The 23205-nt window shown below is 38.6% G+C and overlaps 3 protein-coding genes across 3 annotated transcripts; 2 read left to right on the top strand and 1 right to left on the bottom strand.

Annotated features, from left to right (window-relative positions):
• Window positions 1-4590: 4590 nt before the first annotated feature.
• On the top strand, window positions 4591-17965 carry h6pd (hexose-6-phosphate dehydrogenase (glucose 1-dehydrogenase)). Its single transcript, XM_034687080.1, has 5 exons — window positions 4591-4653; window positions 12690-13347; window positions 13439-13556; window positions 14662-14931; window positions 15046-17965. Exons 2-5 carry the CDS (start codon window positions 12715-12717, stop codon window positions 16389-16391), a joined length of 2367 nt encoding a protein of 788 aa, XP_034542971.1. The 5' UTR covers window positions 4591-4653; window positions 12690-12714; the 3' UTR covers window positions 16392-17965.
• On the bottom strand, window positions 17766-20512 carry LOC117815646 (probable intracellular septation protein A). The gene is made up of 6 exons (XM_034687468.1): window positions 20275-20512; window positions 20128-20190; window positions 19947-20026; window positions 18459-18589; window positions 18310-18376; window positions 17766-18212 (listed from the first exon to the last, which is right to left on the bottom strand). Exons 1-6 carry the CDS (start codon window positions 20346-20348, stop codon window positions 18133-18135), a joined length of 495 nt encoding a protein of 164 aa, XP_034543359.1. The 5' UTR covers window positions 20349-20512; the 3' UTR covers window positions 17766-18132.
• A 202-nt stretch (window positions 20513-20714) lies between these two features.
• rbp7b (retinol binding protein 7b, cellular) lies at window positions 20715-22509 on the top strand. Its single transcript, XM_034687126.1, has 4 exons — window positions 20715-20913; window positions 21222-21400; window positions 21535-21636; window positions 21757-22509. Exons 1-4 carry the CDS (start codon window positions 20841-20843, stop codon window positions 21808-21810), a joined length of 408 nt encoding a protein of 135 aa, XP_034543017.1. The 5' UTR covers window positions 20715-20840; the 3' UTR covers window positions 21811-22509.
• The last annotated feature ends 696 nt before the right edge of the window (window positions 22510-23205 follow it).

The following is a 23205-nucleotide window of genomic DNA, read 5'->3' on the forward strand; positions in this document are numbered from 1 at the left end:
TAATCAGGATGGATTTAAATCAAACAAAGTCTGACATGTAGGTCCCAATCAGAGGTCTGGCATGATAGTCTAGGAGACATGTTGAGTTTGAGATAATCCTATGAGTTTAAAGGGATTTTTTATGAGCCAACGAGGTAGGAATTTTCCTCTCACAAAGGAGTGTGCCAAAGGATGTGCGGAAGGAGTGTGTGTAATCCTTGAAACTTATCTGATAACATAAAAATCACACAAGGCAGAGGCTGTTCTGTACAGTATAAACAATCAGACATGACGACAAAAACAGAAGATATATCAGCTCAACAACCAGGACATTGTTTGATTCAGTAGTGTAGTGTAGTGACAGAATATGATACCTTGTACTGATAATCCACACACAAATGCACCACTACAAAAAGAGGGATTTGAAGTCTTCAATCTCTGCATACCAGGTCCCTCGACAGAAAATAATATAAACCACCAGACCACACATTGCACAATATCAACCAATAAAAGTGTGCTCTACTAATAACACTTAATTAAAACCAATCCTAAATCCACATCCTTTTATGTTCCTGAGTACCAGCCTGAATAACAGGATGGACACTGTGGTAGCTTCTTGAATTGGTGGTTCTATTGTCTGGACTGAAAAGCCTTGTGTTTTGCATTGGTTTTTTTTCTCCTCCTTTTCCTCTCAGTCAACTCGCCTTAAAGCTCCACATGCCTCCTCTGAAAACACTACCTCTCCTAACTGGAATTTGGGGCGGGTGTGTGTTGTCTGTATGAGGGCTGTTTTGTGTGCGGTGTAGCATTGAGAAACAAAAGTAAAGAACACGTTTCGACAAGTTTTCTTCTTATGAGGGGAAGAAATGTGAGATTGTGGTTTAAAACTTGCAGCATTACTCATACATTACACAGTTCGAGTCTATTAGTAGCTGTGCACATATCAGTCATCGCTCCCTGCCATGGCGCTGACCTCATGCATCAAAGTGTGTGGTAGAAGGAACTGCAGGTGGACAGATGTTCAGCAAGAATGGCAAAGAAAAACCGTTGAGAGGTTTGTCTAAGCTTTGAAATATAAAACCACAATTAATCACTGATCCTTTAACCTCACATATTATTAACTCACTTTATTAATCAAGTGTGTGTGCACGTACAAGGAATTGGACTCCTGATTTATATTGCCCCTTATGTAAATGCAAAAATAAATATTGGCTAAAAACAAGGACAGATGTATATGTATCTATAAATATTTATGTATGTAGGTGTATGTGGATATATATGGATATATATTTGTATATTTATACTTATTGCTTTTTTACCTTTTCCAATAATTTATTTTTTGATATTCACTTACTCATCTTATTATGGTTTCACTATTCTTTACTTTCTTGCTTAAGTACTTATCAATCTTTTACTTTAAGTTATTATCACATATTATTGGCTTGTTTTTTCATTAATTTACTTATTGTGTTTCTTATGCAAAAACATCACTTCCTTGAATTGTTTGCATTGATTTTTTGTTTTTAATGTGTTAAAATCTAAATAAAAAGATCTTTGAAAAAATATTAAAAATAAAAACAAGGACAGCAAATTCAACAACGGTAACTCAAAACTTTGAGCTGATGTGCACTGGCCTTTATGTAAAAATATATATCAAATTAATTAACATGTATGTACAATGTAAATAGTCACATTTTTATATGAAACAATAACAAGATTAGCATATAAGGAATTAGTTAGGAATGCAAAAGAAACATGAATACATTTCAAATAAAGGTCATGTAAAATGTTACTTTTTGAATGAAAGTAAATTAATTTTAAAGCATCTTATAACTATATGTCAATATTTACAGGATGCCTAGGTTTGCATGTGACTCAATGTTATTTAAATGAAAAAAAAAAGTAAATAAATAATCAAATTTACTGGTTTGGTGAATAAAAATATATCAGTTTATAAGCCACAACTTACCTCCAAGAAACTAAGAGTTATTTACAGATTAGTATTTGCTGTGGGCTTTATGTTTCTATTAACAGATTGTGTATTCAAATTTACTCCACACTGAGACTACTTTAATCCTCCTCGTCTGGCAAGTACGAATGGGAGCCCGAAAGTGAAATCCCCTTCAGTAAAGAGCCGTGTTAAATGTAATGGCTGTTGGCAGAGGGGGCCTAATAAAGATGACAGCACACATTCATATGCATTTGATTGTGTGCTCAGCTTGACAAAGTCTGCCTCGCAGGCTTAACAAAGGGGAGGAAGGAAGCCAGAGGCTGGGGAGAATGTCTGTGGGGGGGGGGGGCGTTGTGGGGCGACAACACACACTCACACTTAAACACACACACAGTGGCCCTCCTGCTTGTGTCCTGTGGTCTCTCAAGTCTGAAGTTATAGCAGTGACAGCTGGGCTAGCACACTCTGCATGGGCTCATTCTCTCTTTAGCAGCCAACCCCTCCCCTGCCTACGACACACACACACACACACACACACACACACACACACACACACACACACACACACACACGTGCGCGCACACACACACACACACTCACACACACACACAGGATGCTCCATCCTGTTTACTGTTTACACTTCACAGTGGCCCACCAACTTGGGAGGGCTCCTCAACATGATCACAGGCATTACAGCTGTTTGTAAGGTAGTGGAGGGTATGGTGTTTGTGTGTGTGTGTGTATGTGTGTGTGTGTGTGTGTGTGTGTGTGTGTGTGTGTGTGTGTGTGTGTGTGTGTGTGTGTGTGTGTGCGTGCGTGCGTGCTCGCGTGTGCGTGCGTGCGTGCGTGTGTGTGTGTGTGTGTGTGTGTGTGTGTGTGTGTTAGTAATGTTAGTACGAAGAATTACATAAAATGTAAAATTCTGATAGTGATTATAAGCTGGTCATTAATCTTGGAATCAAACAAATTCACTCCCAGGTATTTTGCAGCTTTTCTGGAAGTTTGGATTGTACCTAACCAACAAGGGTGGCTGCTCACTTAGCTTATAAAAACTTGTAATTCAATCTCAGAATTTAAAGTTTCTCAACAAAAAAAAAGAATGAATGCTAATAAACGTTATCTTTATCAGGTAGGTCTACGGAGGTGCTGAGTCAAGGAACATGCTGAAATGACCAGCGCCTGTTGAGGAGAGTAAAAAGGGAGGACCAAAGAGGCCGACTGGCAGTGTGGTCAACAACAATCAGTTCATTATTTAGCCAAAAGGGCACCTGCTTTGTTTGAGGTAGGCCTGGATCCAGAGAGTGATGACATGAGACAGCTGGACAATGCTGAGCAAACAGGAGCTGATGTTTACCCTCTAAAAGTCAGCAGTTTGTATTATTCCGATTTTTGACTTTTTAAAAGTTATATATAGACCAGTAGGCTGTGGCTGATAAAGGGCATCTTTTGTATATTCTGTCTGAAAGTTGCTTCAAAAAATAAATAATACTATAGAATAACTAAAGACTCCAAACATCAAGTTATGGCCTTTTCTACCTGAAGAAGGTACCTGATACACTATCAGCATTGAGAGCGTCTGTGATTGTAGAAAATAGGATTTTGTGTAAAAAATAAACGTGTTGCATACTCTGATTAATTTGGGATTTTTAAGTATCAGATGGAGAATACAGAGTTGACAAATATAATTGATGACAGTATAATGGCTGTGCAAAGCAGACAGTAAGCAGCTATACTAATGAACCACTAGAGGTCCTTCTTGCTTGGATGAAACTTTGCAGTCTCCAGCTGCCCCCAAGTGACAGGTAACAGCTAGGGACAGAAACTGTCACTGATCTTGTGCAGCTTTAGTTCTTGCTGTCTTTAACCAAGAGAACAAGGTGGTGTAAATCACCTATTGGCCGTTGGTGATAGTGGTTCCAAACAATCATCTGTCTTGTCACTGTACTCTGTTGTCAAACTGCATTTTTACCACTGGATCAGTTTAGAGCAAAAAAGGCAAAACCATGCAGGGGAAAAAAAACTCTGTTACAAGTTAATGTCCTGAATTGAGAACTATTTTTGGTTAAAAATGAATTTAAGTATCAACAAAAGTATACTCATTTCATATTGACTTTTTGTTTCTGTAGTATATGATTTCATTTGTGCATTTGCATCAACGTTGTATTAACGTTTAAGGTGTACTGTACTGCTCCAGTGGGTTAGTTTACAAGTCTGAACTATGTTATGAGTATAGAAGAAACAGCCCTGTTTTCAGCAAGTCCAAGGTACCCTAGTTATTTAAAGTGTACAAAAGAAAAGGAGGAGAATTTTTCAGTTCACAGGGACCATCACTTCTTGGTTATTTACATTCAACATTGCATGATTTATATGGTGAAATGGAAATGTTTGAAATTATAATCTGAAAGTAACTACTGTAAAGATAAAAGACAAACAATAGTTAAATATGCCAATAAGTAAGCTACAATATTTTTGATTAGTTTGAATTAAATAAATAAGGTTAAAAAATAGAAAACATTTAGTAACACCGTTGTGTGTAAGTTGTTCACATCGTGAATGTATTTTGTTTCATTTAACCAGTGATAGTGGGTATAAAGTTTTAGAAATATGAGGAAACTAACCTCCATCAACAGCCTGCTGCACTGTAAATAATAGCAGGAAGGTGTCACGTGACCAGAGCAGGAAGCTGTTGACTGTGCAGGGTAGTACATGCCACCCCGGGACAGGTTCGTATCCACATGTCACTTTTTGTAATGTTTCCCCCTTTATGCTACATGTGTATATTTGTGTTTGGGCTATTTAACGTTGAGGCGATATTGTTGTTATTGGCGCACCAGAGGTATCTCAGCGCATTGTATGTGTTTCAATGCTAGCGTGAGTGAAGTTTGACAGCTAGCAGGTGTAATCAGACAGCCCATCTACTGTGTGGTCTATGTAATCATTAACTGTGACTTTTGTCAACGTACGTGGTTTTATTTTGAAGATTACCTCGTGTTTTACATCGTTTGCGAGGTCTTAGACCCAGAAACGACCCACAGATCTTTTTAAGTGGCTTTTTGTTTCCTGTCTGGCGAGAGCCGAGGGGACCTCAATGACAGGAAATCAGTTTGCATGGGTAACAGAATTTAGCGCAACACGTGCAGGACTGGATGCTTCTAAACTGGAGGTGTGAGTGTGTAGTGTTGTTTTGTGGAGCAGTGGCGTACACACAGTGTAGGGTAAGGGGGGGGGGTCTCTAACCTTCTTGTAGTGTGTAAAAGAGATTACTATACTAGCAGTACGTACTGGTTTGGCCAAAATTCAGTATGTAGTAAGTGAACAAGAGAAAAATCTGCAGTATGCCAAAACTCCCCTGATGTCTACTGATTAAGGGAAAATTTCACAGCATGCATCGGACCAGTCAGCCTCGCGTACTGTTTCCCACAATGCACAGCGCTCATTCCTCTTTATCTTTTTCCTTCTTTTTTTGACGGAAGGAAATCCGTTTTTGGGTGCTGTGAAGGTTATTAAATTCCATATAAACCACTTCCAAACTTTTTAAATCATAAGTGGATGCTAAAGATGTAGTTTCTCTATCGGCTTCGCCGTTGTTTACTTCCGCTTTCCGAAACCGGAAATCCAGTGACGTCTGACCCAGCGTACTGCAACACAGATTGAACAGAACAGTCATACTACAGACTAAATTCAAACGCAGTATGTAGTAGGCCATACCTACTGCCTACTACATTAGTAAGTAGTATGTAGCAGGCGGTTTCGGAAACAGCCTGTGTAAAAATGGACGTAGTATCCTTGACGTCAGCCATCTGCTCCTGAAGCGCTGTTTTGAAGCCAATCGACAGCGGGTGCCATATTGGAAATGCTGAACACAACCAAACTTGGGCTGTTTTTGAAACGGCCTGCTACGTACTATCTACTAATGTAGTAGGCAGTAGGTATTGCCTACTACATACTGCGTTTGAATTTAGTCTGTAGTATGGCCGTTCTGTTGGATCTGTGTTGCAGTACACTGGGCCAGATGTCACTGAATTTCGAGTTTCGGAAAGCGGAAGTAAACAACGGCCAAGCTGACTGTGAAACTGCTTCTTTAGCATCACTTATGATTTAAAAAGTTTGGAATTGGTTTATATGGAATTTAATATTTTTCACAGCACATAAAAACTAAGTTCCCCCCGTCAAAAAAAGAACAGTAAAGAAAAAGCGGTGCATTGTGGGAAACAGTACGCGAGGCAGACTGGTCTGAGGCATGCTGAGAAGTTTTCCCGAATCAGTAGACATCAGGGGAGTTTTGGCATACTGCAGATTTTGCTCTTGTTCACATACTACTTACTACATACTGAATTTTGGCCAAATCAGTATGTACTGTATAGTAGACAGTTTCGAAAACAGCCATAGTCCGAGCTGATGTGAGGTAAAGAGATGGGCCTTTAGCCTTTTCATTAACAGCTACAGTGTGCCCACCTGTCAATCAAGTCAGCCATGTCCTTATTTGGGCAAAACTTGTAAGTTTAATGTCTTAATACCAAGATGTAAAAAAATTCACCCCTCATACAGAATGTTCCGATCAAGTGGCAACCTCTGGTCTAAAAATATGAGACCAATGTGGAAGTGCTAAAAACTGCAGTTCATCGAGGATCTGCTTGAGGCTGGCTCCGGAAGTACCGGAAACTACATACACACCAATTCTAAAAAGCTGATCTTTACAGCAGAAATAAACATGTTTACAGCCTGGTACAAAAGACGAATGTAGTCTGGATAGCTCATTTCTTGATCGGCACACACTGTACGGGGCGTGAATTTTTTTCGAATGCAGTAATTTCTAAGATATTGAGATTACGACTTCTAAACATGAGGAAAAGACATTTGTGACAAAATACACTGAAATTACATCAAAGCTTAAATGAGGATTATACAAAATAAAGATTAGCATGCTTTTCTGTTTATACTTTGGGGAGAGAATCAGGTAAAGTAACAGCTAGTCATTCCAGGAACTAAAGCTGCAAGTGGTGTCTAACTAGTCCTCTCACCTTTGTGTCAGGGTGAACTGCAACAGTTTTGAATAACTTTTATTGGTCATGGTCTTTTCTACCCAACTTTGAATTTGATTGAATTAATGGCCTAGGATGAGTTCATGTAAGTACAACCATTGTGCACCATCCAGATTAATATCGATTGTGAATTTACACAACTTCTGATGCAAGTGCAAAGTTTCACAAGTGTTTGCACAGGTTTATTCACAAAAGGAGGTTTGAAATGATCCTTTAAACCCTTGCATAAAGAGCATAAGTAAATAAGATAGGAATGACATAGTGTGTTTCAATTTACTATTCTACAGCTGTTCTGTCTGTTGACTGCACTATTTCTGGACAAAGTACAGCAGAACTAAAATTCAGCTGTTGTTGAATTAGTGCGTCCTCACACAGCGGTCTTAGCTGTTTGCATTGCTGCTGTGTAAACATGATTGTGGCATGCCGGGAATCCAGATGTTGCACTCAGTCACCAAATGAGCATCATGAATGTTCTGGTCAACATGTACAATTTTGAGACTCCCCAGTGAGAGAGGAGGAAATAAAATGCTCTCTGTCATTAAATATGTTTTTAGAATCTGTGCCTGGACTTTCACTAGCTCCATTATACTCAGCAGCTGCATAATACATCTTTACTGACATTTAGTGCCTTGGTTTTTACGCCATAAATATCATGGGGGCAATAAGGATGTAATATCCTTATCAAGACATGATGATATGAGATGACTGGATTTTAGATTTTACTTAAGTTTACACCTTTTGGTGGTTAAAGTTTTCTGCCATTGAAGTCGTGTCCACTAACAGCATTATTATTTTTTTGCACCGTTAGCACCTATTTTTAATAAAACTAATGCGTTTAGTACAATACAGTAGACTTCTTCAGCAACCAATAGAAATCAAGACTCTTAGAAATTTGACATAGTGCTAACTATGATTATTTCAACTATTTTCCCCACGCACACACACTGTCCCATTAACTAGTGATGCATGATATTATCGGTATCGGACGATATTGGATATTCGGATATTGGCCAACACGCCGATAGCCGCCAATATAATTAACCGATAAAATATGGGCTGCTGCACACATGTTGGCTCAGTGTTTTAGGTTAATTTTGAATTTAAGCAGCAGTCTGTAAGGTACATGTAGCTGACTCATTAGGCATATTTACTGTCAAAGAGTAAACCTTTTTATTTAATGTAGGTTTAATTGCTGTACAGTTGCACTTTTAACTAGGGATGCACATTAATTATAGGCAACCGTTAATTATCGGTTTCGATATTGGGAAAAATTACGTCACATCGATAAGTCCGATATTGAAAAAAAATTGCCGATAACAAGAGCAGACTCAAATAAACCAAGATTGCTCTGATTACGGTCCCTTTCTGTTGACTGTTGTTTTGTATAAACTTAGAATTTTGAATAGACTAAAGCACTTTATTTTGTGTATTGACTGATGCATTTTGATTTTTTGAAACTGTAATAAATGTTTATTTTTTTGGAGACTGAACTGTTGTTGTTGTGATTACAGCTATAGTAATATTGGATACATAACTTTTTTAGGTCAAAGGCAAAGCCATGATGTTGAACTCATCTTTGCACACTACATCCTAGCATGTCTTTCCGTCAGGTGAGATATATACACTATTAAAAAACTGATATTGGTCATCAGTATCGGTATCAGTTTGGAGAAGCAGGAAGTTATCGGTATCGGTGGAAAAAACAGTTATCGTGCATCCCTATTTTTCACATGTTCCCGGTGAACAGAGGTTAGGTTTACGTAAGATGGCAAATGTGAAATTGTCCAAATTTGCCCTGGTTGTGGGTATTGTTATGATTGTCTCAGTGAGAGCATCATCCAAGTTTTAAGTAGGATGTATCTGTTTGTATGAATTTTGTTTGAAAGCAATTGTCATAAATAGATATGCAGTTTTAAGTATTTTTCTTATTTTGCACAAGAAATTAATATTACATAACAAATGTGATAAGAGTATCACCATAATACTGTACGCCAATTCCAATACAGAAGAGAATTGATGAACTCTGCAATTAGGTGTGTGGAACAAAATATCGGTATCGGTAATCGGCTAAATGAGTTGTAAAATATCGGATATCGGCAAAAAATCCAATATCGTGCATCCCTACCATTAACGGTCCGTTTGTGTGGCAGTCACGTTAACCAGCGGCAGGACGAGGTGCTGCTAATAGCGGGCACTGACAGTATCCATCTCGATCTGTACGCAGATGTTTCCGTGACGCAGCAGTGTGGCGTGTATGTTTACATTTTACAGCCATGCTCAGTCTCTGGAAATACACGTGTAGTGGTATGGGATTTAGAAATTGCAGTGACTGTCGCCAATGTTTTCTTCTTTTCCTTTGTAATGCGTCTTAATAATTCGCATTAACTCTTTGATTTTTACTAGGTGAGCAAATATTTGAACATTCCAAAATCATGTCCCATCTCTAATGCTAACATGTTAGCATTATAAAAGTCCAGTTTTAGTCAGACTAATGCAATAAAGAGATTTTTTTTTAATGTCATGTAAACGCATTGACTGTACGTTTATGATAGTTTGACAGTCCTAACAGAATGAAACACAGCTTACTATCGAAGCAAAGTCAAAAAACACAAGGCATGACTGAAAATAAATGATAACATCAAAATTTGGACTGATTATATCCTTATGGTATTGACTTTTTTTTTATTTTTCACTAACCATGAGTATTCTAATTTTTACATGCATAACCTTAAAGTCATACTTTATTCTCCCCGGGGTCTCAGATCTGCAGCACAGATCATGTGTGCCACAATTTTCCCTGAGAAGTTTTGACCTTTTCAGACATCAGTGTTCAGAATGTGGTTTAAAGGGGATGTTCAAGGGATGTGATGCTGCAATGGAAAAAAAATAATCTTGTATTAAGCCTTTTGTGGCTCCAGAGAATGTTGCGTAAAATCGCATAAATTGCCTCCAGTGGTGTCACTTAAGTTTTAATGGGTTGAGTCTGGTGACTACCAGTGAGAAAAAAGTGAGTTTAGCTTACCTCTAAAGCCCTCCCCTTATTCCCGCTTCAGGCTACATTAGTGCTGTGAAACACCACAGAAATTAGATTTTTCCACACACATATTTTCACCAAATGCCTGCATTCTTCTTTTTTTATGTAGTTAAATACTTTTCTAAGATAGTTTAAATCCATGACAAATTTGTTGCTTGTCACAAAATCAGAATTTGGTGCTTCATTGAACCAATTACTGGTTTTATTTATAACATTTTGTTTTAAAGATGAAGAAAAGAAGCTTTAAAGCCAAACTGAATGTTGACTTCAATATAAAATAATGATCTTTAAGTTTCTTTGGCAGAGGGAGCTTATTTATCAGAAACTTGTATCAGATTTGTAAGACATAGACTATCACCCAAAGCCCATTTATTGGGAATGACTGAAAAGAATCATTACCTTTGAGACTGTGTCAAATATGTACACATTTTGATACAAACAGGAGCTGGATACAGCCTCATATCAGATCAGCCCCACTAGTTTAGTGTCTTTTTTCAACTAGCCCCCAAACCCAGTGTTCCCTTCCCAAAGCATGGCTGAAGATTGTATTGGAGCATTGCCTATCAGTCTAAATAAATGAAATTCTGTCATTGCAAAATCACCAGAAAATCAGTTTTATTTTCCTAGCATTTCAACAAGAGTCGATCTGTTGTACTAGAAGCTTGTTGCCCCCGAGCAAAGTCCAAAGACTTTACTGCTGCTCCGCCGCCATCCATTGAGCATTATACTCATGACATTTACGGCTAGGCACGACCATCAGCTCTGAGGAGGCTTTGAGAAGAACAGGAGAAAGAAACATTGCAGAGTTATCTATTTCTTCTATTCGATTTTCAATATCTCTTTTGTTTTTGGAGATCTTGGAGTTCCAGTGTGTTTTAAGGTAAAGCTAATAATCCCTTAACTTGAAGGTTTAGCTGGTTTTGGGCTCTTAGATGTTTGAATTTGAATTGAGCAAAATTCACATGAACTGAAAAAGAATGAAGTTTGGGAGTATCTTTTGCATTTGTACACTACTAAAGATGTAGAATATTTAATGATTTTGGTCCTCACTCTGTAGTCTAATTTGCTTCTCTTTTAATTCCATTAAGTTTTGGGATAAGGCTGATCTTTCATGCTGTATGTGCTGAAATTGTATGGCTGAAAAAGGTTTTTTTTTGTGGTTTTTTTTTTTATTTATTTGTAAAGGGACCATGTACAATATTTAACATAAATGTCACCATCTGATGCATTGTACCAGAGTTAGCTTAAAGCTAATTTTACATCTGCAGTCCCTTGGCAGGTCAAGTAGATTACTATTTAATTTGCTGATCAAAAAGAATAGAAGGAACACCTGTTTTTATACTGGATCACTTTATTTATCAATCACAATTGACTGATCCGATCCTGGTATCGGATATCGGCCAGATCGGACTCAAAAAGCTAGATCGGATATTGGTGACAAGGAGGTGATATTTAGTGTCGATCCATATAGCAGATCTGTTTATCTCAGTACTATGCTTTTCTGTGTTTATAACATCCATGTGCATCTCCTACGTCATTAACGCCAGTCGGTCAGGTGCATTATGACATTTCATGTTAAATTGAAACCTTCTCATACCGCTGTTTCTAAAGTTATGTGCAGCTCGTTGTTGTCGATGTCCTTCTGCATTAATCTTAGTTTGGGATCGTTACGGAACGCTTCGTCATGAATGTGCCTCGTTTGCGCACAGATCTCCTGTTGTGATGACTGAGCATCGAGTGAAAGATTACAGAAACACCAGTTGTGTGATTAGGACGTCTTTATAAAATGTGCTGCTGATTAATATTGTCACAATATCCGACGTGGAGAAGGGAAACAGTAAGGGCAAAGCTGGGGAGAGTAATAATGTATTCAATGATTTTAATAGCCCTCCTCCCTGCCACAGGTACACTGTCATTCTGTGGGAAACACTATGTTGACATATTTTAATTTTCTCATTTGAAGCAGTTTTTTTTTAAAGAATATTTAATTCCTCTTATCTACTGCTGAGGTTTACAGATGAATTGTAATATCTGTTGGTTATGAAGATTAACTCACCAAACTACTGGTACATATTTATAATCTCTTTAATATAAATCAATCAATCAATCAATCTTTATTTGTATAGTGCAAAATCACAACAAACGTTATCCCAAGACGCTTTTGCAAACATAGGAGGTCTAGCCCACTCTATGTCAATATACATCTAATCTATCAGAATATATATCTAAAAAAGAAATGTTCATCAAAGACGACAGATTGGCAATAATCCTTAATAATAGTGATACTGTCAGTTTAAAAATGTTCATTTTATTGTGGTTTCAAAGTCAGAAAAGCCTGAAGTTGCCAAAACATGATTCTTTGTTTTATCCTCACATTAAGGACTAGATATTGTTAAATCAATACCGGGATCGGATCGGTTCAGTGTCGGTACCAGCAGATACCCAAACCCAGAATTACAATAGGCAATCCTCACATTTTTGACACATTTTATCCACACAATAAATCAAGAAAAGAAAAACAGTGTTCTCAGATTAAAACATATACAGGTCTCAATGCTGCATCGTTTTGTTTGTAATTTAATGCCTGTTGTCTATTATGTAATAAACACTCACTTGATCTTTTTCTGTCTCTTTGCCGGATGATCTACTGTGTTTAATGTCTTCCCTTGTTGTGTTCATACAGGTGTTTGGACAGTTAGGACCAGAGTATGTTGGTGTGTTTGGTCCTGCTCCTGGTCACCTTGTGTGCCCAGGGAGGAAGTGGGGAGGATGCACAGAGACCTGGCCATGTTTCCGTGGTGATAGTAGGAGGCACAGGTGACCTGGCGAAGAAGTACCTGTGGCAGGGCTTCTTCCAGCTGTACATCAACCACGTTAGCAGTGGAAACACCTTTTCCTTCTACGCTGGAGGACTGTCACCTCCTGAAAAGGCCAACCCTGTCTTCTTTGAGATCCTGAAGGCGGTGACGTGCCCGAAGGATGTGTCACAGGAGCGCTGCGCTCTGCTGAAAGAGCAGTTCTTGAGGCTCTCTGCGTACCGGCAGCTGAAGACTCTGGAGGAGTACCAAGATCTGTCCAAGCACATTGAGCTGCAGCTTCGGCAGGAGGGACTAACTGAGGCAGGGAGGCTCTTCTATCTCTCAGTGCCAGCGTTTGCTTATGCAGACATCGCTGAGAAGATAAACAGCACTTGCAGGCCAACCAGTGGCGTATGGTTGAGGGTGGTGTTAGAGAAACCTTTTGGGCATGACTTCAGGAGTGCTCAGGTACTCGCAACTCAGCTGGGGGGCTCCTTGACGGATGAAGAAATGTACAGAATTGATCATTACCTGGGAAAGCAGGTAAGAAAATCCTACAGAGTATAACATTCTTCAATGGCTGCACTAATGAGATATTTGAATTCACAGTGTGTGTTTCTTATTGTGTGTGAAGGTGGTGGCAAAGATTCTTCCATTCAGAACAGAGAACAAGAAGTTCCTGGATCCTATCTGGAACAAGCACCACATTGAGAGAGTGGAGATTGTATTAAAAGAAACCCTGGATGTGAAAGGTAAATATGTGAACCATAGACTTTATAATACATGGACGTAGTCTTTGTGACATCACTCATTTGTTTCTTAAGAGGAGTTTTGAGCCTATTGTTGGCAGTTGCCATGTTGGAAATGCTGACTTAACCTTACTTTGGACCTAGTATGAGGCATAGAGGTGGAGTTGAGGCAAGCCTTTAGCCTCTTTGCTTATTGCTACAGCTATGAGCTGTTAAGACTAATTGCGTTTTTTTTAATCAGACTGTAAACATGTATATTTTTACTGTAAAGGTTGGCTTTTTTGAATGGATCATTAAATACTTATCTGATGAGGATATTGAATCTTAAAACTCACTCTTTGTTTCAGCAACTGTGTAAACTCCACAAACACCGTTACATTCAGCTGAAGGTCACTTTTAAAACCATAACACTGGGAGAGATGCATTTGCGGTGGGCTGAGAGAAGACTACTGTTACAAGCTGCTAAATCAAGTGAATCACAGCGTCTTCTTTTAAAAAATGTACGTACACACGTACAAAAAAGATAGAACAAATTAAAGAAAGAGAAATCAAGTGAATCACAGATGTGTGTGATGTTATTGTGGACGGCGGGTGGAATTAAAAACACTGCAGGTAATCTACCAATCAGAAACGTTCAGCATTGCAGGCCCTGCCCCCCAAAAGCCCCTGAACCTTTGAAAAGTACTACCCCCCTAGCAGGGGCTTTTTAGGGGGGAGATTATCTACCCCTGAACTACTTTTTTAGCCCTGGGTCCATCGGTCGAAACGCACGTAGTTCCGGGGTAAAGTTCCTCGGGTTGAAAAACGCCTTATGTGGTTATTTGGTAGAGTACCAGTATCAGCTTCAGCATCCAATACAGCCTAAAATGCGGTTCTTTATATTGGCAAGTCAATGCACTGTTCTGGTAACAAACCAATTAGCTGCAAAAAATCAAAAGAACTGTGTTTTGCACCCCCAGGGGGTAAACTTCTTTCATACACTAGTGTAGGAGAGGTATGTTAATGTATAGGGACCCATGTCAGGAAAGAAAAAATGTATCAGTGTCCCTAGAAAGAAAGAAAGATACCATCATGTGTTCACGGTGTCCCTTCATGTTTTGTCTTAAAGGTCGTATTCCTTTCTACGACCAATATGGAGTGATCAGAGATGTGTTGCAGAACCACCTGACTGAAGTCATGACCCTGTTGACCATGAAGCTACCTGTGAATCTGAGCAGCAGTAAGGAAGTCCTCCAAAACAAGCTGCAGATCTTCAGCTCCCTGCTGCCTATAGGGAAGAATCAGGCTGTGATCGGCCAGTACCAAGCGTACAAGGCACAGGTTCAGCAGGAGCTGAATATGACAAAAGATCACATCAGTATCACACCAACATTTGCAGGTGAGAAATGAAGAGCTTCTCTTTGTGATTGTGAGGATTGTATCAATTATTTTCTGTTGAGTGGAAAATTATTAAACATTTCTGCTAGTAATTGATCATTTTTCTGCATTTCAGCGGTATTGGCACACATCGATGAGGCCCGGTACGAAGGAGTCCCAATTCTTTTGATCTCAGGGAAAATGTTGTCTGAACGTGTCGGATATGCACGCATTCTTTTCAAGAATGACCTCTTTTGTCTCGAGAATAATAACAACGTTCACTGCAAGCCCAAACAGATAGTGTTCCACTTTGGCCATGGCAGCCTTCAATACCCAGCAATCCTTGTGAGTAAAAACTTATTCAAGCCAGATTTAAAAGACTCAGGGTGGAAGGAAGTGACAGATCACAAAGACATCAGTGTTTTAGGTTTGCCTATTTCAGACTATTATGTGCATACCCCAGCAGATCAGAGAGAAGCTTATTCAGAACTGATTTCTCACATTTTTGCCGGACGTAAAGACACTTTCATTAGTACTGAAAACCTGCTGGCCTCCTGGGGTATGTGGACACCTCTGCTCAACAGCATTAGCAGGTCATTTCCTCGCATTTACCCTGGAGGAGTGGACAACGGAGATCTACTGGATGTCCTCCTGAAGGGGAAAGAGATCAGCTACAACAGTGAGGTGGTGATGATCAGCAACAATCCCATGGCTGGCATGTCTGCAAATGAGTTCCATGTGATGCAGGGTAAATTCCGCGGTTCTGAAATGGTGTCTGCTTGGGCTGAAGGACTGGTGGAGAAGCTTGCGGCTGACCTGCAGGAAGCAGCAGAGGAAGCAGTGCGTGAGGGCGGTGTTTTTCACCTCGCCCTCTCCGGTGGCTCGTCTCCCCTCGCTCTGTTTAACCGGCTCTCCATGCACCACTTCTCCTTCCCTTGGAGGGACACCCACGTGTGGATGGTGGATGAGCGCTGCGTGCCTATTACTGAACTTGAATCCAACTTCCGCAACCTGCATGACCACCTTCTGCAGCATGTGAGAATTCCCTACTACAACATCCATCCTATGCCTGTGCATCTGAGTCAGCGTCTGTGTGTGGAGGAGGATGGAGGAGCGGTGCAGTATGAGAAAGACATCAGGAAGTTGGTTAACGGATCCAGCTTCCACTTTGTGCTGTTGGGAGTCGGCTATGACGCACACACAGCCTCTCTGTTCCCTGGGAGTAAAATAGACCCACACGGGGAGAGTCTGGTGGCCCTGACTGAGAGCCCCACCAAACCTCACCAGCGTATGAGCCTCACTTACAGTGCCATTAACCAAGCCCGCAGGGTGGCTCTGTTAGTGATGGGCAAGAACAAACATGAGATGATCACACAGCTGAGCCGAGTTAAGGATAACCCAGAGAAATGGCCCGTCACAGGAGTGAAGCCTTCTGATGGCACACTGGTGTGGTATTTAGATTATGATGCACTTTTAGGGTAGAGGTTTTTTTGGGGAGCTGCTTTAATTGAAAAACTAGTTTGTGGAAAATAATTTACCAGCACTACCAGGACTAGTTTTATATGATTGATGAAAAATCACATATGCTGTGAATATATTGTGTGTCAGACTGCCATCATGCAGTTGTTAAGAGCACTTCATAAAAATAAAAAGTCCATTGAGGCTGTTCAGCACATCAGGGGTAATCTTATTATAGAAATCTGTTTTTTATGAGCAGATTTCTATTAAGCCATCTTTCAATACTCAGTCAAAGTGGGGTTTTTTCAACACATGAATTACACAACTTCAAAGTTAGGGTTCTGAAAATGTGTTGCCAGAAATGTGAAGCATTGGGAATTTGTAGTTTATGGGTTAGAAAAAACTGAAATAATCTTACAGAAAGTTCAAAATCAAGTGTGAGAGTGTGCATATTCAAACTTTTATATTTTATCAAGGCCTAAGAATGTGTGTGATGAGTGACAACCTGGACAAATACATATTCAATGTACATGTCAGCATTTTACAGAGTGCACACCTTGTAGCACTTTATGCATATCTGATGTCTGAAACCAATTTCAATGACTGTTTTTTTTTTTTTACAAATCAGCATGTTTGTCTGATCTCAGGTGAATTTAGAAATGTTTCTATGCAGTGTACTGATTTATTTTCTAACTTCTTGACTGTACATTTTCTACTGAGTGGTAGTGACCCACTTAATATTTAATTCGTAAAATAACACCAAAATGTGACCGATCCCAAAAGAGTCATATTTGTATGCTAGTTTTTTTTTAAATCAGGCAACTGTTACTGAAATATTTCTGATATAGATGCTTCACTTATGAGCAGCTCTGTCAGGATTCACACACGTTCCACTTCCAATATTAAATACCTCTGATCTTAAGGTTGTTTTTGAGGACTCACAGCAGGGTGCTACAGAGCGAGCTTCATCAGCCATTTTGTGCCTGTTGTACCCACCATGATGAGCATTATTAGTATCATTGTCCTGCGTCATGGTTTTGTTGTTGAGTATTCATTGACTTAATCCAGCTAAAAGTTTATTACGTACTGTAATGTGGGCACACGTGACACTGACTTTTTGTTTGAACCCAGAAATTCTGATCAGCTTTGCTATGTCTATACTACTTTTCAAAAATGCTGTGATATTTTTCATAACCATATTTCATCTTTTATCTTTTTATTCTTTTTATATCAAGTTTGGCTCATAAAGGATGAACATTTCAACTTGGATTGTGGTGATTACATATTACCTGAAGACTCTGATGTATTAAAAAGCAGATACAAGATGACCTGTTGAGGGTTATTTTTAAGAAAACAATCTGCACTTTTTTGATACAACATAAACATTCTGATCTAGTCTATATGAAGCCCCTCCTCCTTTTTTAATATCCATTAAAGTGACTTTACTTTTAAAATGTCACAAAGAGTATACAGATTTGACATCTATAGTTGTATGAGTAAAACCCTGAATCTGCTGTGTATTTATTAGCATATGAAACAAATGTAAAATTGTCCAACATCTAATAAAAATGAAACGGCTTTAACGATGGAGACACAAACATCTGCTTTTGGTATCTTTCTGAAGTGAGCTTCAAAACGTGAGATGCATTAAGCCTGCTTCCTTTTTTCTTCTGCTCCCATGGTTTTAAGTTTCTGCTGGCATGGAAACCACATGAAATCTTAATATGTAGTGTATCAGGTGTCAACATGGGACAGCTGGACTGCTTTACCGCTCATTGTTTCTGTTCTGGTCCATCACAGACGGCCTCTTAGTCCATCTGACTCCTCCCCTCACCAGGAAAAACCCTGAATAGACACAAGCAGTTGTTATTTCTTTGAACTGAACACTCTTTGTATGCATGGCTACAGTATGTGTACATTAATAATGACAAAAAACCTTCACCTGTACTGAAAATAGAAGCAACTGTAAGGAAAAGGGAGGTGTAGTACAGCTCAGGAGTGGTTTTGGCCTATAAAAATACATACACAAGTCATTTTGATGCTGCAGTGTCAATGTAGAGCTTAGTTAAAATGTCTTAGTCTGCTTCTTACACATGATGTTGCTGTCAAAGTGAGGACGGTCGTGCACAGTCCATGCCCACATGTCAGCAGCCCAAACACATGATAGGCCACCCACAAGCTCTGAGGAACTGGATCTATCACTGTGAATATCACTGAGAAACCTATTGAAGAGTTAATTTTACATATATTCAAATATGTTTTGGCCTGGCCTATACATAGATCTACAAATTACTACAAGATATGCAACTACTTTGATAAAATAAGTCCTTTTTTAAGGACTTTTAAGGAAGCAGAACTCTAGCTTTTTACATCAGATGTGGAATTGATTAGAAAAAAAAGCCCCATTTTCATTTCAACGTCAGTTAATACTAGGGACTGTTTAATTTGAATACATTCGATTTTACATTTGTGACTGTGCAGCTTTGGCCCCAAATTGAGGGAAGTAGGGGAGAACGGGGTTGGTTGTCACTTTTTACTGGTTGACATCTTTCAATAGTCATTCCTACATTAAACTGAAGCTTAAGGTGTGCTTGAAATGTGTATCCCACTCATTTTCCAACTCATTGTAACAAAGAGGCAATTAACTATCAAAGACACTCTGACACATCGTGACAACCAACCCCATCACGGGGATGGTTGTCACACACTATGGGGTTGGTTGTCTCAATGGTATTTTAAAGGGAAAAATCTTTTAAAAAAGGCAAGAAGGCAGAACTAAATTTGTAAGTTTAATTGCACTGACAAGTGATAGGCCTACATAACTTAATGCATTTTAACATAAAATGAGCAAGGGACATGAACAGGAAACACATCTTTAGGCCAGCCTATATAACAACATAAAGAACAAAACAAATAGGCCGTACAATAAGGGCCTACTCAACTAGGCTACATGCAGTCACTGTCTGAGTTACAGTGATGGCAAATGTAGGGTCTGCGCACTCTAACTAATTTCACCATGCATGATTTTGCCAACATAGGGGTTGGTTGTTTCATGTGACAACCAACCCCAAAGAGAATGTGACGACCAACCCCAACTGGAATTTTTTGCTAGCATCAAGGCTAACAACCATCTAACAACTATTTAGCTAGCTAATAAAACTCTAAACTATAGCTTTCCCCTCACACTTTGTAAGGGTAACACTTGTTTGTTATAAACCCATCGTTTAAAAGCTAGAAGAAAAATACTGAGGAGCTGAACATTTACAATTTGACATGAAAAACACAAAAAGTCCTCTCACCTCAAGTTCAGCTGTCTTATTCCAGAGAAGACTATGTAGGTGAGGGCTCTGATCCTAATTCTGGAAATGTCCATACCCCAATTTGAGAGAGATGGCGAGATATAAAGAGTGTGCCAACCAACTCGTGTGACAACCAACCCCGTTCTCCCCTACTTTCTTAGAAGTGTATTTGGATTTCAAGCAAATCTCTGACCTTGTATGGAAAAGTTAGAATTAATTCTCCACCCGTTAAGATATTGTACAATCCTGAAAATCATGCTATTCATTTTTAAACCTGTACCTGCAGCTATGAAAGACAAGGCGATGGATGCTGACAGGTTGTTCAGAAGAGGTTGACTGCAGTACCTGGATGATTTCGTCCTGTTGAACACAAACACATATCATCATTAAGGCCACATTCCCTCTCATGCAAACGACCCATGAGCTATTTGGCTCGATGCCATCCCCTGTGTTCTAGTTACCTTCCTATGATGTAGAACTGAGGGACCAGAACCAGCGCTGTGAACATTGCATTCACAATTTGACTGCAAATGAAACAAGATTAAAATGCAAATTTTTGAAGATCAGGTTTTCAAACAGAATTTGGATGTGAACTTTGAATTACTTACTATTTTAACCTCTTGCTCCTTGGTATCCATCTGCTGCTGTGATAAGCCAGGTAGATTAGCATATAGAGGAACATGGATGTTCAGGCACACGCTTATTCTAATCACTAATCCTGATGGCTGTATGTGTTTAGTCAAAGAAACTGCCTGCAGCTCCACATGTGAGCAGGAGGAAGGATTGTGTTGCACGCTGCACATGCACACAGACTTCGGCTACGTATTGTGTTACCTGAGCATTTGCACATTAAAGTAATCCTGAGATTAGGTGGTTATATTTTGGTTGAAGCTGGCTCCAACAGGGCAGAACATTTGATGGAGCTCATATTTTAAGATTTGAGAATAATCCTCCACTGAGGCTTTTGCTTTAACAGGAACAATAGTTTCCTCTTTGTGTGCTAAGTCTTGTTCCGCCCTCCAACAGCACCAACAGTCATCCTCTGAATGTGTCCAAATAGTAGCATATCACCCCTGCTCCACATTGACACACAATGCAACATCCTACCCAATAACTTCAAATCTGATCATTCATTTTACTTGTGCTGCTCCGAGAGAGTCAAACCACATCCAGAATGCCTGTGGACTACAGTGGAACATGGGACATGGTCAGCAATGTCAACTTTGAGGGATACATGGTTTCACTTAGTAAGTCACTGCTAATTTTACATGTATGTGTGTGTGTGTGTGTGTGTGTGTGTCTGTGTAATAACTGGGTTTATAATTTGTGAATGTAGAATTTTCCGTCAGCATCCCTTATGTAAAATCAAAAGTTAAGTAATTATTTAGAGCCAATATCTGAGTGGCTTAAAGAGGGTCATTGTTCACAGAAAATCAATGTTAATGCAATGTCTGTTCAGGGAACACAAAGATGGGCAAGACAGCAGTGTAAATTTGACATGAGTTTGATACAAGTAAGTTCTCATTTTCAAATGCTCTTTTTATTTGGCATACAGACATTGATTTTGCAACACGAAAGATTGCCTCGATGTTGAAGCCCCAGAAAGTGATTACTCAAGATGGAGACAGTTTCACAATAAAGACATTCACCACTTTCAGAAACTATGAGTCCTCTTTCAAAATTGGACAAGAGTTCATTGAAGTGACCAAAGGAATGGACAACAGGTCATGTCAGGTAAAAACTTAAAGAAACTTTAAAAGTCATATACAATGTTTCTGTGATCATTAATAAATACTTTGTAGTGGGGCTGCACATTTCTCAATTAGTCTTTATACATAGTTTCCTGTTTGTGGTTGTCTCTCGGTCAGACTGTGGTGAACTGGGAAGATGATAAGCTGGTGTGTGTTCAGAGAGGAGAGAAGAAGAACCGAGGGTGGATTCACTGGATTCAGGGAGATGATCTTCATCTGGTATGCTGAACAAATGCTATTAAACACTGATACATCAACTCACTAAATAACATGATAACTTTCACAATATGTGTTATTATTTATTGCAACATTTTACAACCTGGTGTTTTCTCTCCTCAGGAACTCACTTGTGAAGATCAAGTCTGCAAGCAAATTTACAAAAGGACTCAGTAGTCTTGTTGTTGGGTTCAAAGGCGCTTCATGACATGAGCAAAGACTAGCCACATTATGTATTGTCTTTACATTATGAAGGGCATGCAATTTGAATGCGAGTCATGTAATGCTGTCTATAGAAAGCAGATCCATGTTAAGGCTCTGCTGCCAAATTCTGAAAATCCAAAGGAGATTAACAAAAACCACACAAACAACAAAAAAAATATTTTGACAAGTTCAACTGTTCAATTTCAGATTTAAAGTGCAAAATGACATAAGGAGAAATACTCAAAGAAGAAGATGACTGCCCAGCTAGTAATGTTCTGTTCTAAAAACATTCTGTTAATTTTACAGAGAATGTTACTGTAATGTTTTCAGCGGGCAGTATACTTTGTGTTCAAATTATGTTCTCTAGTAACATTCTCTAAAAACATTCATAAAATGTTTGGTAAACATTCATAAAACGTTAAGTTGCAACAGTGCCCTTATGTTCTTGAAACATTCTCAGCGGGAAGTTTTCTTTATGTTCACAATTTGTTCTCAGATAACGTACTCTAAAAACATTCGATAATCTGTGACCCAAAAATTGTTATCAAAACATCCTTTTAATGTTAAAGATAAAAAATGCTGTCTTTGTGCTAATTAAATATCACCAGAATGCTTAAATAAAACATTTTCAGGATTTGAGGCATCAGAAACATCCTGAAAATATTTTTTACATGTTGCTTTGATGATGTTGCTTTTTTGTTATTTTTTAGAAAAAAATCAATAATCTGTTACCTAAAGAATATTATCAAAACATCATCTGAATGTTAAAGACAAAATGTTCTTCTTTCATTGATATTTAAAAAAGGAACATGTTTAAACTGATAAACATCCTTAAGATGTTTTTTGAATGTTACACTCAAAACCTTGTCTGTTACCTAAAGAGTATTATCAAAACAGCATCTGAATGTTGAAGAAAAAATATTCTTTCATTAATAGTTAACAAAAAAGGAACATTTTTAAATCAATTACATCACTAAGATGTTCTTTGAATGTTACACTCAAAACCTTGTATGTAACCGAAAGAATATTATCAAAACATCATCTGAATGTTAAAGATAAAACATTCTGTCTTTGTGCTAATTAAATATCACCAGAATGCTTAAATAAAACATTTTGGGATTTGAGGTGTCAGGAACATCCCGAAAATATTTTTTACATGTTGCTTTGAGGATGTTGCTTTTTTGTTTTTTTGGGTAACATTATGGGAACATTTTATAGAAAACATTCAATAATCTGTTACCCAAAGAATATTAAAGAACACAATCTGAATGTTACAGACAAAATGTTTTTCTTTCATTGATAGTTAAAAAAGGAACATTTTAAACTGATAGACATCCTTAAGATGTTTTTTGAATGTTACACTCAAAA

The sequence above is a fragment of the Notolabrus celidotus genome, chromosome 1 (genome assembly GCF_009762535.1).
Source record: "Notolabrus celidotus isolate fNotCel1 chromosome 1, fNotCel1.pri, whole genome shotgun sequence".
Taxonomy (NCBI): domain Eukaryota; kingdom Metazoa; phylum Chordata; class Actinopteri; order Labriformes; family Labridae; genus Notolabrus; species Notolabrus celidotus.